Source organism: Aulonocara stuartgranti, assembly GCF_965226115.1.
Source record: "Aulonocara stuartgranti genome assembly, chromosome: 1".
Taxonomy (NCBI): Eukaryota; Metazoa; Chordata; class Actinopteri; order Cichliformes; family Cichlidae; genus Aulonocara; species Aulonocara stuartgranti.
This window is the reverse complement of record NC_138939.1, coordinates 13,942,529-13,961,906: the sequence shown is the minus strand read 5'-3', so window position 1 is coordinate 13,961,906 and position 19,378 is coordinate 13,942,529. Positions and strand designations below refer to the sequence as shown.

The 19,378-nt window shown below is 38.5% G+C and overlaps 1 protein-coding gene across 2 annotated transcripts; it reads left to right on the top strand.

Moving 5' to 3' along the window:
- The first annotated feature begins 1,104 nt into the window (after positions 1 to 1,104).
- Positions 1,105 to 19,121, top strand: lpin1a (lipin 1a). 2 transcript variants are annotated; one of them, XM_082528091.1, is made up of 23 exons: positions 1,105 to 1,285; positions 3,898 to 4,098; positions 4,472 to 4,567; positions 7,951 to 8,047; positions 8,138 to 8,363; positions 10,037 to 10,111; positions 10,322 to 10,414; positions 10,592 to 10,706; positions 11,306 to 11,480; positions 11,585 to 11,731; positions 11,832 to 11,925; positions 12,403 to 12,599; positions 12,910 to 13,003; positions 13,156 to 13,225; positions 14,385 to 14,477; positions 14,626 to 14,690; positions 14,795 to 14,933; positions 15,182 to 15,330; positions 15,467 to 15,553; positions 15,652 to 15,804; positions 16,058 to 16,172; positions 16,269 to 16,372; positions 16,494 to 19,121. In XM_082528091.1, the coding sequence occupies exons 2-23, from the start codon at positions 3,907 to 3,909 to the stop codon at positions 16,663 to 16,665; spliced, it is 2,748 nt and encodes a 915-aa protein (XP_082384217.1). In that variant the 5' UTR covers positions 1,105 to 1,285; positions 3,898 to 3,906; the 3' UTR covers positions 16,666 to 19,121. The 2 variants fall into 2 exon arrangements, with proteins under 2 accessions (XP_082384217.1, XP_082384218.1); XM_082528092.1 differs by lacking the exon at positions 10,322 to 10,414.
- Positions 19,122 to 19,378: the final 257 nt, after the last annotated feature.

Genomic DNA, 19,378 nt, shown 5'->3' with positions numbered 1-19,378 from the left:
CCCTGTTTCCAAAGAAGGATGCTGTATCACATGTAATATTTAATTAATGTAATTTTAATAAAACGTAATGATTTTCAAACTTTTTAACCTATATTTTACTCTAAGGATATTTAGTCAGTTATTAAAATAAAGTTGTTAAAAACTGTAAGCTATGTATGCATTGCTTTTAGACAATCCTTTTCTCACTGAACCAAGAAGTGAATTTACACTAACATATAGCATTTACATATTTTATATATTCATTTATCTATATATAGATATAGTAATTGATATAGTACGCTATCTATATATAATTATTAGAGGTATTATTTAATTACATTAGTATATAATATTGAAATGTATAATTCGGTTGTGCATTTGTGAAATATTTTCAACGAGCTTTGAGGTCAAATTGTCCCTTTTCAACATAATTAATTACCTTTATAGGGGCTTATGATAAGATTTTAAATTACTTTATTAATAAAGTTGTTGCATGTAATTTCTTTTTTTTAAAGAAGTATTAAAGTATAATGCAGGAATTAGAAAGTGTGAACAGTAAACACAAGCAGAGACAAAACAATAATATAGTCATAACTGATTTTTTAAGGGAACTGTTCAGCAAACATTGTGTGGCGTCATCGGTGCTCAGCCAATCGATCAGTCCGAGGTTGCAGCTCTGTGGTGGAGGGAGGAATATTTAATCCACGTGGTGCGTTCCAGAGTAATTTGGAAGTATAAAGTTCCGAGTTTGCAGTCTTATTTTTCGTCTGGAACGACCCGTCAGCTCTGACTTCCAACCGGAGAAGTCGGAGCAACCCCATTAATATCGAGTTAACAATCCGAGATGTCATAAATTAAACTGTAAAACTTGTAATCTGCACTGTCGTGCTCGCTAAATAAGCCATAGGCGGAGAACTGAGCAGCTTCTGTGCACAAATGTGTGTTAAAAACAGTAAAAGTATTTCCCAGTAGTATTAGTGGTGCACAAAAGACTGTAGTTTGCTAAGAAGTAAAAACAAATCCTGTTTTTTCCTGTTTTCCAGACGTTAATACTGGAGTGACGTCACTCCCGATTCATGCGTCCGATTTCCAAGGTAACCTGAACGCGGCATACGATTTAAAACGCATATCATCCTCGAGCACAGAAGCCACGATCAGATGTCAACAAAGCTGTAAGAGTGTGAATATTACCGATGATGTTTGTGCTGAGCACTGACACTTAACGCCGTAAACCAGTATAGGACCCTTAGTGGAAAAATCGGAAGGAAGAAATATTCTGGAGGGAAGAGCGACGTCCATAAATAATGTAAGCAAAGACTACATTGCTTCTGTAGCATGCTGTGAGAAACATGTCATGGGGTTTAGGTATTTTTGAAGTACAGGTGTTATATATTGCTTGGGCTGTTTGAATGAAGACAGAGCCCTGATGCAGACTGCAGAGCCTCACCCCGTGTGCAGATGTTTACATGTCGCCACAGAGCCACACTACGACGTAATTATCAATCCCGTACTGATGCAGCTTCTCTTCACATCCTGCATAAGAGAAATATCCACAATATTTGTGACAGTATTTGTTTATATATTTGTATATATGTATAATATATGCATCTATGGTTTTATTTCGTGGTGTGCGTTTTCAGACGGTATAGTGATTTAGTAAAGTGCTGTCTAATATATAGAACCCCCCTCCCTTTTTTGTTTTATTTAGCTATCATTTGTCACAGACAATCATCCCGGTGTGTCTGGCTGCTCCAGTCACATTAAATTGATTTAATTGGATAATCCTTCACATTATCATCTGTCTGTAAATCCCTCAATCTCTCTCTTACCTCTCAGCTATCCTGTCCGTGTTTGCACACTGTCTTTCCTGTGGTGAGAGGCCACTGATGTTTTATGTTTATAAATAAGCCTCAGCACACTATGTCACACACTGTGAATGCAACTCAGCGTTGTTGCTCACTTATCCGAAAAAGAACAGTAGTGACTGAGATCAGGTTCTTGTAGCCTAACTGTTTTGTTTCTTGTGCTGCATGTCCATTTAATGACACATAATGACCCCTTGGGTGGACTCGTGATAGGTTATTACGTAATTGAGGCGCAGTGTGATTGGCTCTTTAACAGAAACGTCCTGGAGGACTGGGCATGGCTTTGGCCGTGTGTGTGTGTGTGTGTGTGTGTGTGTGTGTGTGTGTGTGTGTGTGTGTGTGTGTGTGTGTGTGTGTGTGTGAGGGAGAGAAAGAGAGAGAGAGAGAGATTAAAGGAGAGAGAGAGATGTGTTTGCGGGAGATTTCTGTTTACCGTAATGTCAGGTCTGTGGCATGAAAATTGATGGACTCATATTCATGGTGTTGAAATAAATGGACAAGAGGTCCAGGGAGTCAGAGTTGGGTCAAGGGATCAAATAATTATTGCCTATCCCATTTGTAATGCTCGAAATTGCACCATAGAAACTGACATGTTGAAACAAACTACCAAAGGAAAAAGAACATATTTTCTCCCATGAGGTTATATGCAAATTTGTTCATTTGCAAAGTATGTTCGATAGCTATCACTACAGTTTCTATTCCATCCTATTATTTTCTTTCCATGTTAAAAGAAAGAATGTTGAATAAACATTTAGAACACATATTAATCATTTTGATTTCCATGAACAGCATTATGGGTTACTTTGTACGATATACAGATATCACTGAATTTAAGCCGTTTTCTACCACACTCCTCTGCAGAAGCAGAAAAAAGAAGGAAAGGTGCACAGCGTGTAGTCGTTATTCTAATAACAGTGTTGTGGTGTGTTGTGTTATTATTGTTGTGGCCTGGTTAGACCAAGGGTGTGATGATTGACTTATGTGGCTTTGATGAGCAGTGGAATAAAGCTAGGCCATTAGAACAAAAGATCCCCAATCTGTGATGTTCAATAATTGATGTGTGTTAATGAATCATCCTCATCATCAGCGTTCTTGCACAGTTTGCTGAAGCACGAAGCCATCTGCCGACTGGGCGTGCTGTAATGTTTGTGTATGTGACACTATCTTAGTCAGCACAAGCAGGTGACAGGTGGTTACAATTTTCTTGAATGTGTTTAAACCCATGTTACACGTGGCCTCACCGCCCTTTCGTAACCTTTTCCCGCTCTCCCTCTTGTTTCTGTATGCCTCTCACCAAAAGGGGATTTATATATTTTTAAACATTCTCTCTAAAAATATCTGGTTACAATTAACATTGACTATTACATAGTGGCTACTATTAATAAGCCATCATAGCTGTAGGGCCATTAGGTTGTACATTGCAAAGACAGTACAACAGAAGAAGGCTTATGAAATATCAACTTGTTTATTCATAAAAAATTAATAAGGCTGTTCAGTTCATAACAGATGGGTTGCTGTTCATTTCTCCATTACTCACAACCATAAATCTTGGAGGACACTGGAGGCATTTCCCTGTCTGTGATGCGCTCACAAGAGCATGTTTGCCGTACTAGAGTAATGCCAGACATCCCTGATGGACTGTATATTTGCACTACAGAAAGGAAAATGCGCTGAGTTTATAATGCTGTCTTTTTTGGTGGGGGGTAAACCCACCCCCTCATTCTGTCTTTTTTGAAAAGCACAATGCTCTCATATACCAACTTTGGTCAAACCCACAAACATACCCCGCACTCAGAAGCACCACAAGAATAGAGAAAAGAATGATGAAGCTGTCTTTGCTTGAGGTATCAGCAACCTGCCAGAAACCACTTGAGATTATGCAGTTAGCTGGCATGAGTGGGCACAAACTGGACTCAGTATATCAATAATGTGTCTTAATGTGTAATTATGTAACAAGATGGCCTTGCATTGTGTTTTGACGTTAAAGACATGAAACGTGACTAAAACAGATGAATAATCTCCTATATTTCTTCTCTCACTCTCTATCTCCCAGTTGCAAACCATGAATTATGTGGGTCAGCTGGCGGGGCAGGTGTTTGTGCAGGTCAAGGAGCTGTACAGAGGGCTCAACCCTGCAACACTGTCTGGGTGTATAGATGTCATTGTGGTCCGGCAGCCAGATGGTTCCTTACAGTGCTCTCCGTTTCACGTCCGCTTTGGCAAGATGGGTGTGCTGCGGTCACGTGAGAAAGTGGTGAGATCATAGAGCGCTCTCTAACCTGCACATGTTTAAAATCTATTTTATATTTCACGACAGCTAAATGTAAATTTTAATATATGTAAATTTAATCTGCATTCATTTGTGCAGCGCTATAGTATATTTTTTGAAAAAAAGAAACTAAAACAGTGCATTATAACAGTATATTTAAAACAGGACTACAATCAGTAAAACTCATGAGTCAGTATCTTAATGATAACATTAGGTTATAACAGATTATTATTTATTTTTTATAGCCTAAAGGTACTGCATTGGTCTTCTCAACCTTCCAGTCTGGAGGTTGTCAGGGAATGCTAATGAAGTCTAAGGCATTAGTCTTAATCAATTCTTTTTCTGTTCTGTTCTGCAGGTGGACATAGAAATTAATGGAGAGCCAGTGAGCTTACACATGAAGCTGGGAGAAAATGGAGAGGCTTTCTTTGTTAAAGAGACTGAGAACAAAATGGTGAGTAGTGATTGACAGAGTCATTACTCCTGAATCAGTAAACACACACGAGAATAGCACAGAACATTACTCGCAGATATGAAGGTCATAAAGCCTGAACTAATATACAAGAAGTGCTTGATTTATCACTGTGCTCCAACAGAGCTAAATTATTATTTGCCCTCTTAGGTAGTAGCGATTCTCACTGGTTTTACCACTCGCTGATTAATCTGCAACTACACGTTGTTGTAACTTTAATTGCCAAACTTAAATGTCTTCTCGTCCTGCCCTGACAAGCCCAGAGTAAGAAAAAAGATGTACCTTGACTCACTCGCGGCGTCAGTTTTACCACACAGCTTTAAGGAGTGTAAAATATACTTCAAAATTTCTTAATATTATGAGGTTTTCTATGAATTGAGTACCTTTTTTTATTTACACGTGCATATAAAATATCCTAGTGTTGTCATACTTGGGGGAAAAAATCCAAGCATAGACCTTATCAACTTGTTTGTAGATAAGTAGCTAAACATTTTAGCAAAACACTAGGCTCAATAACAAGGCACAACAAGTGCTTCTGTCCTCCTGTGGCATCTTCTTGGCAAACACGAGTTTAGCTTCCCAGAAATAAACCATCATGACAAGCAGAAAGCAGAGACAAACACTGGTCAGTCAGACACTAAACACACAGTCGACAGTCTGTCATTGTCTAACTTTGATATGTGGGTGGAGAAAAAGAAATTTGATAGAAATGAATGACTGATTCATATAGTGTCAATTCATAGCAACATTTGCCTAAAAGTGTTTTGTGTTGTTTTGGACCTGTAACTATGTTATACAGGGTGTTTTCTTACTTCCAACAATTAGCCAGGAGCAGGCAACACTTTGTCATTTTCTTCCCATTTCAGCCAGGGAAACAAAGACATTTGTTTTTCAAGTCTAAAAGCTCTTATGAACATTTACGCAGTACAAAAGTGTCATGCGAGGACAGACAGACATTGACTATTGCCAGTGCCAGACACCAGTTTATTTGCTTCCAGGCAAATGGCAACAGATACAATGTTCAACTGATAAATTGGGGCATCTGTAATAGAAACGGCTCACATTATTCAACCATAGACTTTACCCACTGGTTTGCCTCAATCCCCTGAAGCTGAATTTATCTGTCAGATTTTAGCTTTTCATGTATCTGTAATACGCCGTATTACACAGAAGTATTTGCAGAGCACATGCACATACACGTCACAGGAAACGGCATAATCTGGGAACATTCCCTTCTGTTTTGAAACCTGATTCTGTAACGCGATAGGTAACGTCTCATGGGAGGTAGGAGGGAGTATGGGAGTATTTGAGGTTGAGAGGTACTTCAAGGAAGATCTATTGTAGTAAACAACATCTATCAGCAGTCACAATGTTACTCGTGAAGTGGTGAGTAACCAGGAGCTCGCGCTTTCCCCTGGCCAAGAATGAAAAGGAATATGTTGCAATCTGAGAGGTTCTAATTCCTTTTCCGAAGGATTACGTCCATCTAATGCTGCATCCATTACTTACTGTCCATCTTATAGAGAAGCTATTAATAAATCAATACTATAATACCTCTTTCCACAACAGACAAGAAAATAATGGCTTTTAGTTTCAGTCCCACATAGAGTTATTTGCGAATTCGGTTTGACCATGTTTGTCTTATAGTTTTGGTCTCGACTTGAATCCTTTCCCTTAACTTAACTCTCTCTCCAGAGAGTGGAAAACCACCGGAGACCTATTTATAGGTCTGCCATTTCACACACTGTATAGTCTGTTACACACAGACTGCCCTCGGAAATTACTGAGACATACTGTACATGTCATGAAAGAGGAGCAGTACAAGGACATAAAACCTCTAGCTGGTAATAGCACATTGGTAGCACAGCACGGTGTGTTTGCCACTCACATGAAGAGGTAAAAGAACAAGCATCATGGGAGCTTGCAGACTGTGTCAGTCTAAGTTGTCACATCTCAAGTCCTAATGTACACTCTGTACACTCTTCATCTGTGTTTCTCAAGGTGCAAAGTTTGCAGGGGTTTGTGCATGATCAAATAAATGCACAAAAATTGAGCCCAAAATTCTCATCTTCATGCTACAACATTAGAAATCTTTCAATACCAGTGCTTTAATAAAAGAAACATCTCCGATGATGTAACTTAATGACTTTGTGCCCTAAAGGGTGACACATAAAGAGAATTATTACTCTCTTTATCTTTATGGCATGTGCATTTAACAACCCTTTAATGCAAATATCACAGATGTAAAACCAAAGTGTTGGAAAGATTTTTACTCAGTAATTGAAGTAATCTTATTTATTACATTGCATTTTGCAGCATATAAACAAATCGCTTTATAGTTGATCTTGTGTGGTTTAAGAACTCTATATTTGTGCACAAATGCTCTTTTTCTAAGGAAATTGTGGGAATAACACTTATAGTTCAGTGAGAAACTGAAATATCAACAGACTGGAGTAAAAAAACAAAAACAATTTAAATACTGGAACTGAAACTGGCTTTAGAGCTGATATTTCCCTCTGAGTATAGAGCTCAGAGTAGATCTGTACTCAGTACTATCCCTTTTCCTCTCCAGTCTAAATGAATTGTGCTGTGTTGGACTGTGCAATGACACGTGAACTGCAAGGCATGTGTGAGTCTGCTCTGTTTGGATCATCCCTTTATCATGCCTCCGCCTCCCCCACTCTCTCTCTCTCTCTCTCTCTCTGTCTCTCTTTATTCTTCTAGCAGCCTCTTGGCAGTGCAACGCTGATGAGCAAATCTCTGTGATTTTGCTAATCTGAGCTCAAATTTTCACCAGATTATTTAGCTGGCTGTTTGGCAGTAGGAATGACCATATCTGTTGTTGCAATATTTCATTTTCTTTTAGAATAGAAAAATCAGCAATCTGCAATATGGACTGCTATGACATTTTGACAGAGAACAAACATATTTGGCCTGGTCATTACCTGCTATACTCAAGGCTTTTTCATCACCCCCAGCTGTAGAGAGGGTGATGGGACCTTAAAATGCTCCACTTTATTCTTGCATCTTGTCCTACATGATTGGATTCTCAATCTATTTTATATTACAACTGTTCTGAGGGCAATTTTTACTTGCTGTTGTGTAATAATTCTTAAAAACTCCAGATATAAATGTCAAAGCTAATGGCTTAAACCAAAGAAGACAATTGCATCATTAAATGTATGAACAAAGAGTTCTCAATAAGGCAATAATAATAATTTAAAAAAACAAAAGTAGAAGCACTATTCATGTCAGTATCAGCAGCTATTATAGATGCTGCGGTCTACACAAGAGATGGTACAGCAGAAAAGACTTGCGTCAAGTATTGCTAATTTCAGACCTTATCTCACTTTCCCTGGAAACAGGAAGTGGTTCCATCCTACCTGGCAACATCACCAATCATGTCAACAGGGCAGGAGTTAATGAAGTCACATCTGGCCAGGGGCAACTCTCGTCACCATGGTAGGCGCCGTTGGAAACAGCGATGTTAGAATTTGTGACAATTTGCATTTTCTTAAACAGTTTTTTATGATACTCTTTCCCATCATATAGACTCCATCCCATGCGGCCCGCTTCCTGTTCAGAATCTGGGACTGCAGCAAAGTGAAGGAGGGTTAACCAAGAAGAGGAGAAAGAGAAAGAAGAAGGCACGGCCAGAGGGAGGTGGAGGAGGCGCAGGACTGAGGAGAGAGGAAAGTGGAGAAGAGTTCTCAGATGATGAGGACATGTTCACTATTGACCTGAGCTCAGATGAGGAAATGGAGGGGGACAGCAGCAGGTGTGTGTGTGCAAGAGAAAGTCTGAATATGTTTGCGTGTATGAAACAGAGAGGGAGAAAGAAAGAGAGGTTATTATACCTGCCAGCCTGGTATTTAACATGGGAAAAAAACATTTGTTGGTTGTCACAGTGTTGTTTGCGAAGCCGATGAACCACTGCCAATAATTCCTTAACTGTGTTAAGTGGAAAACCTGTGTGTGTTTGTGTGTGTGTGCTTACATTTTTCATGCATGGGTATGTGTTTAAGTGGCTGTTTGAACTGTCTAAAAGCTGGGTGTGTATTTATATCATTTAAATCACAGATTACATATATATATATATATTCATATCTGGGCCTATGTCCTCATTTTAGCTTTCACAGCGTTTTAGTAGATAAAGGTGAATGGCTTGGATGTGAATTGAACTGCGATTTGGGGAAGACCTCGAAGGGGCCTGGTGGCGGCTCCCGGGCCAAGCAGATCCCCATGTACTAAATAGAAGTGAAGAAGTTAAAGAATTGAAGAGGGGATGGAGGGTGGGGCACGTAAACAAGAAGGAACTGCTTGTAGAACTGGGGGAACATATATACAGTGGGGCAAAAAAGTATTTAGTCAGCCACCGATTGTGCAAGTTCCCCCACTTAAAATGATGACAGAGGTCAGTAATTTGCACCAGAGGTACACTTCAACTGTGAGATTTGGCCATTATTTTCACATTGTTATTGTGAAATACCAAATATATAAACATAAAATATTCATTTGTTCTAAATACTTTTTTGCCCCACTGTAGATAAGAATCGGAAGGAGCATGTTTGGAGGTGTGGTCCCGCTCCTGAAATTCCAATACTTTATCTCCAATTAAAATATGTGTTGAAAAAGTACTTAATGAGAGAAGAATATAACACTGAAAACTTTAGAACACGTGCTTCATGAGGACTGCTGTGTCAGTGTAGTTTGATCAGATTTGAATGGCAATAACAAACAGCCCACCTGCTTTCAACAGATTCATATTCAAACATTGCTAGATTTTAATTTGTCTAAGCAAGTCCTGCACAGCTCAAAACAGTGAGAAGGCATCAGAAAAATCAATGTGGTGTGTTTATGTTGAAAACCAGGATCAATTTTCTCTCTAACCGGTGTTAAATGGAATTAAGGTTAGTTTCTGTTTAATAAATAAATAATTTTCTTAAGTGTTTAAAGAGAAGCAGTTTTATGTGTGTGTGCAGGTTTGTGCATGTTTGTGTTCATGTGTGAAGCCCTCTTGGAAACCAGCTCTGCTTGTTGGACTTGCTCCAAGGATTTGTCCGTTTCCCACAGCGCGCACTGTCTCTTTGAAAGAATGGCTCACGGGGTCATCCTTACTGGAGGCATTCCAAGCCTTTTTTAGGAAGTTTGCCACATGATCCTGAAACCCTTAAAGACAAGCAAAAAAAGTGTGTGTGCTTCAAGTCATTCTCTAAATTGTACTTAATGAGTGTATTTCCTTGGCTGGTTTATGATATGCGGTCACAGTCAAACAGCCCACGACATTTCAATTTTCAACAAATAAAAAGACCATACCATAGTTTCTTGGATGTGATACGACTTGCATCGACGCACTGTTTACATAGTAAATACCAGTGTCTGCACTAATGATGAAATAAAATGGTTGTGCACATGACTGACATCTCACTGGATGTGTGTATTTGTGATCAGACCTGTGTATGGTGATCAGGGATTGACTGCCAATGCCCACATTCTCCCCAGCACTGACTGGACTCATTCACAGAGGTATTTGGATGTAAGTGTGTGTCTGTCACACTGACAGACACACACTTGAACTCTTTAATAAACTCTTCTCATGAAATAGCATATTGCACATTTTAATATGTTTTTTTGTCCTCATGATAATTAGATGGAATCACAATTCACTGTCTTTCATTCTCTCTTTTCTTCCCTTCTCTTTTTTTGTGTTCTTTTTGTCTTTTATTCTTTCTGTAGTAAATTGATTAAGAAGACTCTGTCCATTCCTCAGCCCTGTGGTCTATCCATCTCCTGTCCTCAGCAGTCCTCTCACTTCTCTTCTCCTACTAGGTATCACCTTAGATTCCACCCTCTCTGAACACTAAATATGAAATAATGCACTAATTTTAGTGCATTATTTATGCAATAAAAATTTGCACAAAGAATGATACATTTTGTAACTTTGTAACTTTGAAACTGTGAAGTACCAGACAATCCAAAACAAATGTTTGACTTTAACTTTTCCAGTAGCCCAGACGATTCGCAGTCATCAACACCAAAGAGTGACTCAGAGCTAACAAATCCATCTAAGGACAACCCTGAGATGCTATGGACCTGGGGGGAGTTACCACAGGCTGCCCAGGTACATAACCACACATGGCATCACATGAATTGAGTCTGTTGGCTTTGCCTTTTGGGGATGGCAGCATTAAATCAACTGCATGGTCATAAAATACAATATATACATATAACTGCATGTTGTAGCTGTTTACTGTGTTAAGGTGTGAAGGTAAAATAAAGTGTGCAAACAATGAAAACTGTCCACCGCACCCATTATTAGCACTTCTCGTGCTGCTTTTTTTGTTTTTTCATGCTTCTCGCCTTTGGGTTGTGCTCCACAGTTGCTCCCTTTACTACTCACGCTGATCCACTTTGTGTATCAGTCGACACACAGCTTCATCAACATTAGGCTGCACACTGTTAGTTTCTTGGAGGACTACACTAAAGTATGTCTGCATAGGTTGCACACCCAAAGTCAAACAAATGGACACAAATGTGCTGATTCTGAACTGATTCCACCTGCTGATCAGAACCAACAAAGCCATATCTATTTTATAAGTAATGTTAAGACTTCAGCCTGTATGAGTGGAGAAAATGAAACATGACTAAGGGGTGGGGTTAATAAAATGTATGTAAGAAAGCAAATATTGTCTGAACTGACTGTCTGTTTTTCTTTTACAGCCATCTTTCCTGACCGCCCACCAGAAGCAGGATTCTGCCGCTGTTGTCTCCATACCGGTGTCTTCTAGCACTCACTTCCGAGCCATCAGTGACATGGGAACTCTGTGCAGTCCAGTGCCACCACTGGACAAAGACACAGAGGAAAACAGAAATGGACACATTGTCAGAGAACAAGGTAGAATAAAACTTTGCACTGAATGTACAAATATCTAAAAGCAGGATAAATTTGCACAGCGTCACATTAAAATGCTTTGAGAAATGCTGTGTTTTTTCCTTTAGAGAGAGAAGTGAAAAGTGTTGGGCCGTCATGTGTACAGATGGAGAGTTTGACAACATGCTCAGTGTCTCAAAGAATTCTTCCTGATCATTTGGAAGATAGCAGGAATAGTCCCATCAAAAGGACCGATTCACCGTCCAAGAGGAAAGGTACTGTTTGAGTTTTCTGCTCGTAAACAATGGATATCTTGATCTCAGTGTGTCTAAATTTCTGTTTCCTCTTTTATGCACTGATAAATGTCTCTTCTAGAAAAGAGAAGTCAACACCTGGGTGCTGATGGTATTTACCTGGATGACATTACAGAACTGGAGCCTGAAGTAGCTGCTCTTTACTTTCCTAAAACGTACGTACAGCATGTGTTGTAGCACCCTCTGGTGGCCATATTAGGGATCACAGTATTTCTTTCCACTGACACACAGAGCACAGAATACTTTATGGATGATTTTTGTATAACATTAGGTTTTTTTTTTTCAATAACTAAGCACTTGCTTCACTGTAAGTGCTTATAATAGCAGATTATTTGAACTTGATAGCATGAAGAAGATTAATGAGGTAGCTAGGTTACGAGAAAGAAGGAGACCTTCTTTCAGTTGTATTTTTGTCACCACATGGTAACAGCCATTGAACTTCTTTATAACTAAGAGAAGACAGATATTCCTCCTCTCAAGGTCTTCGAAAACTCCAATTTCCAAAACTGAATTTAGCCTTGAAGAACTTGAAGTGTACTAAATACATTTTAGACCATTGTTTACATAGTATATGGCATGATAGTATGAAGAATTACTGTGTGATCCATGTGTGTGTATTTTTCCCTCCACAGTGACGGAGGCAGCAGCTCGATGAAGGGGGACACTGAGATGATGGTGGGTGTGCGGAGCGCTAACCAATCCCCACAGTCAGTCGGCAGCAGCGGGGTGGACAGTGGCGTGGACAGTTTGGTGGATCAAGTGTGTGATCTACCTCATGTTGCTATCTCTTTGTGTGGAGGACTCACTGATAACAGGGAGATTACAAAAGGTGGGACAGGGAATGATGATGTTGGATAATAATAGTGAAATAATGTGCATGAAATATTTGCAGTTGTCGAGATAAAGCTTATATGAAAGAAATTAAAAACAACATATTATATTTTTTAATTTGAAAACTTTAACAATATTCATAAATAATGTTGCAGGTCTGTTCGCGTTTTACATATTTTAAACAGAAATAAATTGATTTTTAAGATTTCACACAGTTAGATAAAAATAAGTTATTATATGAAAAAACTATCTTATCAATCAGATCTTTTTTTCTCATTTGTTCTTGCCTCTGTCTGTTCCTGCTACAGAGCAATTCATGGAGAAGGCTGTTTCCTACCAACAGTTCTCTGAAAACCCTTCTATTATTGATGACCCTAACCTTGTGGTCAAGATAGGAAGCAAGTATGTACTTCTACTGCTCTTTATTTGAACTGAGCGTCTGACATATACAAGCTTTTTTTTTTTTTTTTTGCAAATATGTAAGCTATCCTTTGCCAGTAGATGTCTTTAAGAATGAACGGGTGCATAATAGCTTCCTCTGTCACCTGTTGTAGGTACTACAACTGGAACACAGCTGCTCCTGTCATGCTGGCCATGCAGGTCTACCAGAAACCACTGCCACAGGTAAGACCACCACAGTGATACACAAGTATTTACTCCTGATTCTTTCCATTCGACATGAATGCCACAAATTCTGCCCTCTCAAAAACTGTGAAGACGGACCTTTACGTTTTGTTGTATTTAATCAATAAAATGTGTAAATGAAGAGTTTTGTTTTTTGTCTGAAACAATGTGTAAAGCCACATTTTGCTTTGATGAATATACATTACTTTGGCTACTATCTACTGTTGTATTCAATATTGTTATTTGTTATATGGTGTGTTTGTTTTGTTGCAATGTTATGGACCACCTTTACTCCAGAGCATTTCTGGCATTTTACAATTTATCCTTAATCTGTTTTTTTTTCCCACTCTGGTTCACTATTGTTGTTTGCCAGCCACCTCTCATTAATACAACAAAATAACACCAACTGAAATGTGTTCACACTCATTCCTTGTTTCAATAATCAATATTTCAAAACTAAGTGAAGATTTAAATGTTTTCACTTTATCCCAAGTGAACAAAACTTACATGCTACCGATCAAAATTACTCGACACATGGGAGAGCTTATAGCATATTTGCCAGTCCTATATCACAGTGAACTGTTGTGGTAAATTCATTGACCTAACACTTGATTAATGTCATGTCTTTGTCCCCCTTCTTATTTTTCCCTTTTATTTAAATCCATTCTTTCTTTCACCATCCACCCGATGTTTATATTTACCAAGTGTTGGTGTTTGAGTTATGTGTTTTCTGCTTTTGGCTTCTTCTCATACTGCCTCCCTGGTCTGTTTGGCTCCAGTCCTACCCAGCCTGTATGATGTTTTCTGGCTTTGCTTATGTGTTGGTCGGGGCATGACTTTATCTGCCTGCTTTGTTGCTTTATCATTGTTACCCTTTCCGTCAGCCTCTCTTTTTCCCCATATTTTCACTTGAGTCCAACCATGAACATCATCTTCCTTTTCATTTAATCTAGCATCTGCTATTTTTCTATTTGCATGTCTTATTGTTTTCAATTCTAATTGTTTCACAAGCAAGTTAGCAGGAGTTTAGTGTGGTTTGTCATATTTTACTTTGCCTTTTAGATTTTCTTTTTGTGCTTTCTTGTGCTCTCTCTTTTTTGTCCAGCTTTAAGTTACATTTTCGGTCAGTTTTGAGTTGTATATGCATGATTGTCTCCAGGCATCGGTGGAGAACATTATGAAGGACAAGATGCCAAAGAAAGGAGGACGCTGGTGGTTCTCATGGAGAAGCAGGAACAATGACTATAAGTCAGTAAGTGCACAGATAGATATGCAGATGATGAACTTGTTTATCTACGATTCACCGTATCATTTACTGGACATTAGGAAGAACGGGGAAAGGATTAGTCAAATTTCTTCCTTGGGTCATACATGTGACCTTTGACCTTTTTGTTCCTCAGGAATCAGTGACAGAAGCAGCTGGAGACCAAGACGAGACTTCCATAACAATGGCCCCAGTAAACAGGTAACGTTAGATTTAAAACTGTGTATTTTTCTCTCCGCACCTATTGACATATTTTTTCCTACTTGTTTAATCTTATATGAGCATTTTTGTCTTGTATAATTCAGGCTGAAGGATGAATCATCCTCAAGTGATGAAGACCACAAATCATCCAGTCAGATATCAGGAGTCTTTCAGTCAGAGCCCCTTGAGAGTTCTGGTGGCATTTGTTACAAGAAGACTCTTCGGCTCACGTCAGAGCAACTGGTACAGTGTTTGTTTCTACACTTGCTTTTATTGACATCAACAGGAATACAAATTACCTTATTTAAGATATTTTGCTCATGTGGTTCACTACATATAGAAGAATCTGTACAGTAACAAACAATAATACACTGTCTTTAATAAGACCATCTGAAAATTTTAATTACTTAGCAGTCGAGGCAAAGTGAAAATAGAAATACGTCCAAAACCTCAAGAAAACTTCTCAACCTTCCTCATCTGTGTGTTTACAGGCTAGCCTGCAGCTAAGGGAGGGTCCTAACGAAGTGGTGTTCAGTGTGACCACTCAGTATCAAGGCACGTGCCGATGTCATGGCACAATCTATCTTTGGAGCTGGGATGACAAGATAGTCATCTCCGATATAGATGGAACCATTACAAGGTGTGAAATAACACTTAGTGGCCTACATCCTGTTCAGTTCTATCATATTACCAGCAGGAGTCAGACTTTACACAGTTTTTGGGTTCAAAGGGACAGCTTTATTCTGTGACGTTGTCTGTCTTACATTACGCTGTAGATCAGACACTCTGGGCCACATCCTCCCTACGCTGGGTAAAGACTGGACACACCAGGGTATCGCACGGCTCTACCACAGAGTCAGCCTGTGAGTGCTGCTTATTGTCCTCCAGCTAAAATACAGTATGTTGGGGTGAAGCACAATGCTATGTTTCTGTCTCTATTATTTTCTTTTGTTTGTTACAGAAATGGATATAAATTCATGTACTGTTCTGCAAGGGCCATTGGCATGGCTGACATGACAAGAGGTTACCTCCACTGGGTCAATGAAAGGGGAACCATGCTGCCAATGGGCCCAGTGCTGCTCAGCCCAAGCAGTCTTTTTTCTGCCTTGCACAGGTCAGATATAGAGCAAGGGGTAGAAAAATTCTACTCTAGATTATTTTTGGCCATTAACACAAAACCTAAAATATTTAGTTGCAGGTAATAATAGGTAACCTTTATTGTTTTTGCATATTTAAACTACGGCAAAAGTATTTACTCTGGCAAGTTAGTGGTTATTACTTAGATGTACCCTTTGAAAAAAGTTAGCTGACGCAGATTTACAATGAGGACAAAAAAAAAAGAATGTTCAACATTATGTTGTGTTTAGGGAGGTGATTGAGAAGAAGCCCGAGAAGTTTAAGATCGAGTGTCTCACAGACATCAAGCACCTTTTCTACCCAAACACTGAACCATTCTACGCTGCTTTTGGCAACAGAGCTACGGTGAGAATACTGCGCTGACATCCGCAGTGTGGATTACTCGCTCGTATTTTGGCCTCAGTGATTTTTAAAGCATGCTGGTTGTTTGTGTTATTTCAGGATGTCTATTCCTATAAGGAGGTGGGCGTTCCACTTAACAGGATTTTCACTGTCAATCCTAAGGGGGAGCTGGTGCAGGAGCATGCCAAAACAAATATTTCCTCGTAAGCTATATGCCTAGTTGCTTTTTGATTTTCATCAGTCTCGTGTGCATGGCCATGTTTTGATGTCTGCATTCTGCCTTCTAACAGGAAAAATGACAAAAGTCTTGTGTTTCTTTCTCAGCTATGGCCGTTTGTGTGATATGGTGGATCATGTCTTTCCGGTCTTTATGCAAGGTGAGGAAGCAGACTTCCCTCACTCTGATGATTTTGACCAATGCAATTACTGGAACAAAGTACTTCCTGAAGGCACTATTGAGGGAGAGGAAGACCCACAGCCAGCCAAGATGAGCTGAAGAAACTGCTGAATCGAGCATGAAGCAGCTTTAGCATAAATGTGAAGATGAATGAAGCCATCAAGCTTTTCCTAATATGGTAAATCAAGATGGCTCCTTAACTCACAGGTGATACTTAAAAAAATAACTGAGTACCAATTCAAAGGAAATGAATGTTTTTTTCTACAGTAAACACAAAGAAACAAGCTGTGCTAACATTTAGGAGTGATAACGAAAGTAGTCAGGGAGACGGAGATAAAAGCAGAGGACTAAAAATGGCAACCTTAGGATCAATTGCTAATGAGACTGCTGAGTGAAAAACAAAGCAAGAAAAGAGATTTAAAAAACAAACAAACAAAAAAAGCAAAACCAAAATAATTCTGTGATGAAATTCAGCAGCTGGTTGGGAATTAAACTAACTCACATTTGCAAGTGTTCTGACTCTAATGCATACACATAGTAAACCTTGCAAACAGCATGAGTATAATATTTCTTTAGATTTTTTGTTATGCTACAAAATGTTTCTCAAAACATGTTTGTTGGTTCTCTAAAGGCACCAAGACAGAACTAACTGATTCCTTCGACTGGTTACCATTCTTGCCTTTAACCTACACCCATCATGTATATTCCAAAGGATAACAATTAGTAAATCAACTATTTCAACTATTGCCTAAATAGCAGACAATAAAACATAAATTGCCAATTTAGTTCAGCTTTTGAAATGCTAGATGGGCCCTTTGCTGCGGTTTCTGTTCTGCTCGTAGCATGCAGTATTAGTTGTACTTAAACTACAACTTTAAATAAGATTCTACCTAGCTATGTGGCTAAAGGTTGTCTTCTGACCTCAAGTACAGTGGACATTTTGCACCAGAAAATGCAGACTATATATGGTAAAACCATCCAGAGCATGCAAAAATAGCACAAATAGGGTATGCAAAAATCTCCTGTGCCAAACTCCTTTGCAAAGTAAAGCTAAGCGTGTGGTCTTTTGACCGTGCTACTGTGAAACATGTGGCCATGGCACATATTATAGTCTTCAGTGACTATATTCAAGACAAGTGCAAGACAATGCAATGAAATTCTGTCTGTTTCTATCTATTGTTTTTAAATGTACAAAAAAGGACATTCTGTGATATCGTACAATGTAATATACAAATCTCTCTACTCATTCGAATAACTAATGCCCATCAATGCAATTGCTTCATAAGCTAATTTAACACTAAGTATATTTTCAGTTTTGTAATGCAATATGATATATTGCACAGGTTAGTGTACTTCATGTAAAGCACTTATCTGTCCTGCAGAGGGAAAGTAAAGGAAGAGTATTCAGATTCTGTAAAGTTTTTGTATGAAACATGCCTATTTTTTGTAGTTTGTACATACGGGGTTTTTTCGTCTGTTATCAGACGTTTGTATTTTCATCACTTATCTAATAACATCCACTAAACAACTTTTATGCCTAATGTAAACCTCTCTTTTAATTTATATTACTTAAAATGGGAAAACCACTGCGTATGGTGTTAACATAATTTTTGTGACCGTACTATGATACAAGTTCTTGTGAATCAGTATATTGTCTAAAATACCTTGATGCTGGTGCTCATTCAAATATTCACACCCATTTTAAGGCCTCAAGGAAAATCTCTTTTTAAGTCAACTAAGAGGTGCCATTTTCATCACGCAACCACTGAAGCAATAAATCAACACCCAGTTGTTTTAGTGCTGCCTGTGGTTTGAGGCGTTAATGGCAACCAAGATAAAACCTCAACTGTTTACAAAAAGAGATATGTTTCCACTGCCTAACTGGTTTTAAATCGCATAAAGATTTATTCCCAGAGTACTTCATTAGATTTTTAGTTTGAAATTAACAAGTATATTTTTAGTACACAAGTATTTGTTCATGTGTCTTGTACTGAAATACCAGAATGCCAGAAACAAATCTGACTGATTGTGATTCACCTGGTTATACTGTCACTGTTTGTACATATAACAGATACTCTGTGTATTGTGATTAACTTAAAAGAAAGTCAGGAATTTATTTTTCATTTAATGAAAAACTGTCTTTGGGAAGTCCAGTGTAATTTGTGCCAGAGGAAAAAGATGCTCAGAACGCATGCTCTTAAGTAATGACTGTTGTGTTGTCGCCTGATCTTTTGAGGAGGCATGTTGCTCTGAAAAAGAAGAAAAAAAGGAGATGAGATCATTGTGTCAAAATTCAAATTTTGCTTTCAGCATTTTTAAAGAAAATCCCATTTGGTGATTGCTAATTTCTTTCTGTGAAAGATTCATTCAAACTGTTGACTAGTTTTCACTCTGACTCTGTGTTGATTTAGATGATTACTTTGCTGCTTCCCATGTAAATGTTATGTTTTTGGCTCTAAGCAACAGGCCACCAGTATCCAGTGCAAACCATTGTTAACATTGTAATTCAATCTGTACAATGGACACATCTTTAATAAACTTAAAGTTAATATTGATTTTGTGTTACACTTTTTTGACTCTGCATGCAGTGCTTGATTGTTTTCTTGCGTAAGTTCCTAATTCTTCCTTTAACCTCAGAAATTTGCCTATAGGCTCCTCATAATGCTTTCTTTAAATTTGTACTTTTTCTTTTATTGAACTGTTTTTGGTTCTATATTATAATATACTAATTTTGAGAGGCAGAGCTCATGAGTGTGCTGCAGTAAAATAAAAGTTATTCTACCACAGACGGGAAGTGTTTAATCTTTGTAGT

What these genes read in the sequence shown, in the direction of transcription:
- lpin1a (XM_082528091.1), top strand. Translation starts at nt 3,907, where the DNA reads ATGAATTATGTGGGTCAGCTGGCGGGGCAGGTGTTTGTGCAGGTCAAG. An exon ending in TGCGGTCACGTGAGAAAGTG is followed by an intron (nt 4,099 to 4,471) that starts GTGAGATCATAG and finishes TCTGTTCTGCAG; the next exon opens with GTGGACATAGAAATTAATGG. An exon ending in GCTCTTTACTTTCCTAAAAC is followed by an intron (nt 11,926 to 12,402) that starts GTACGTACAGCA and finishes TTCCCTCCACAG; the next exon opens with TGACGGAGGCAGCAGCTCGA.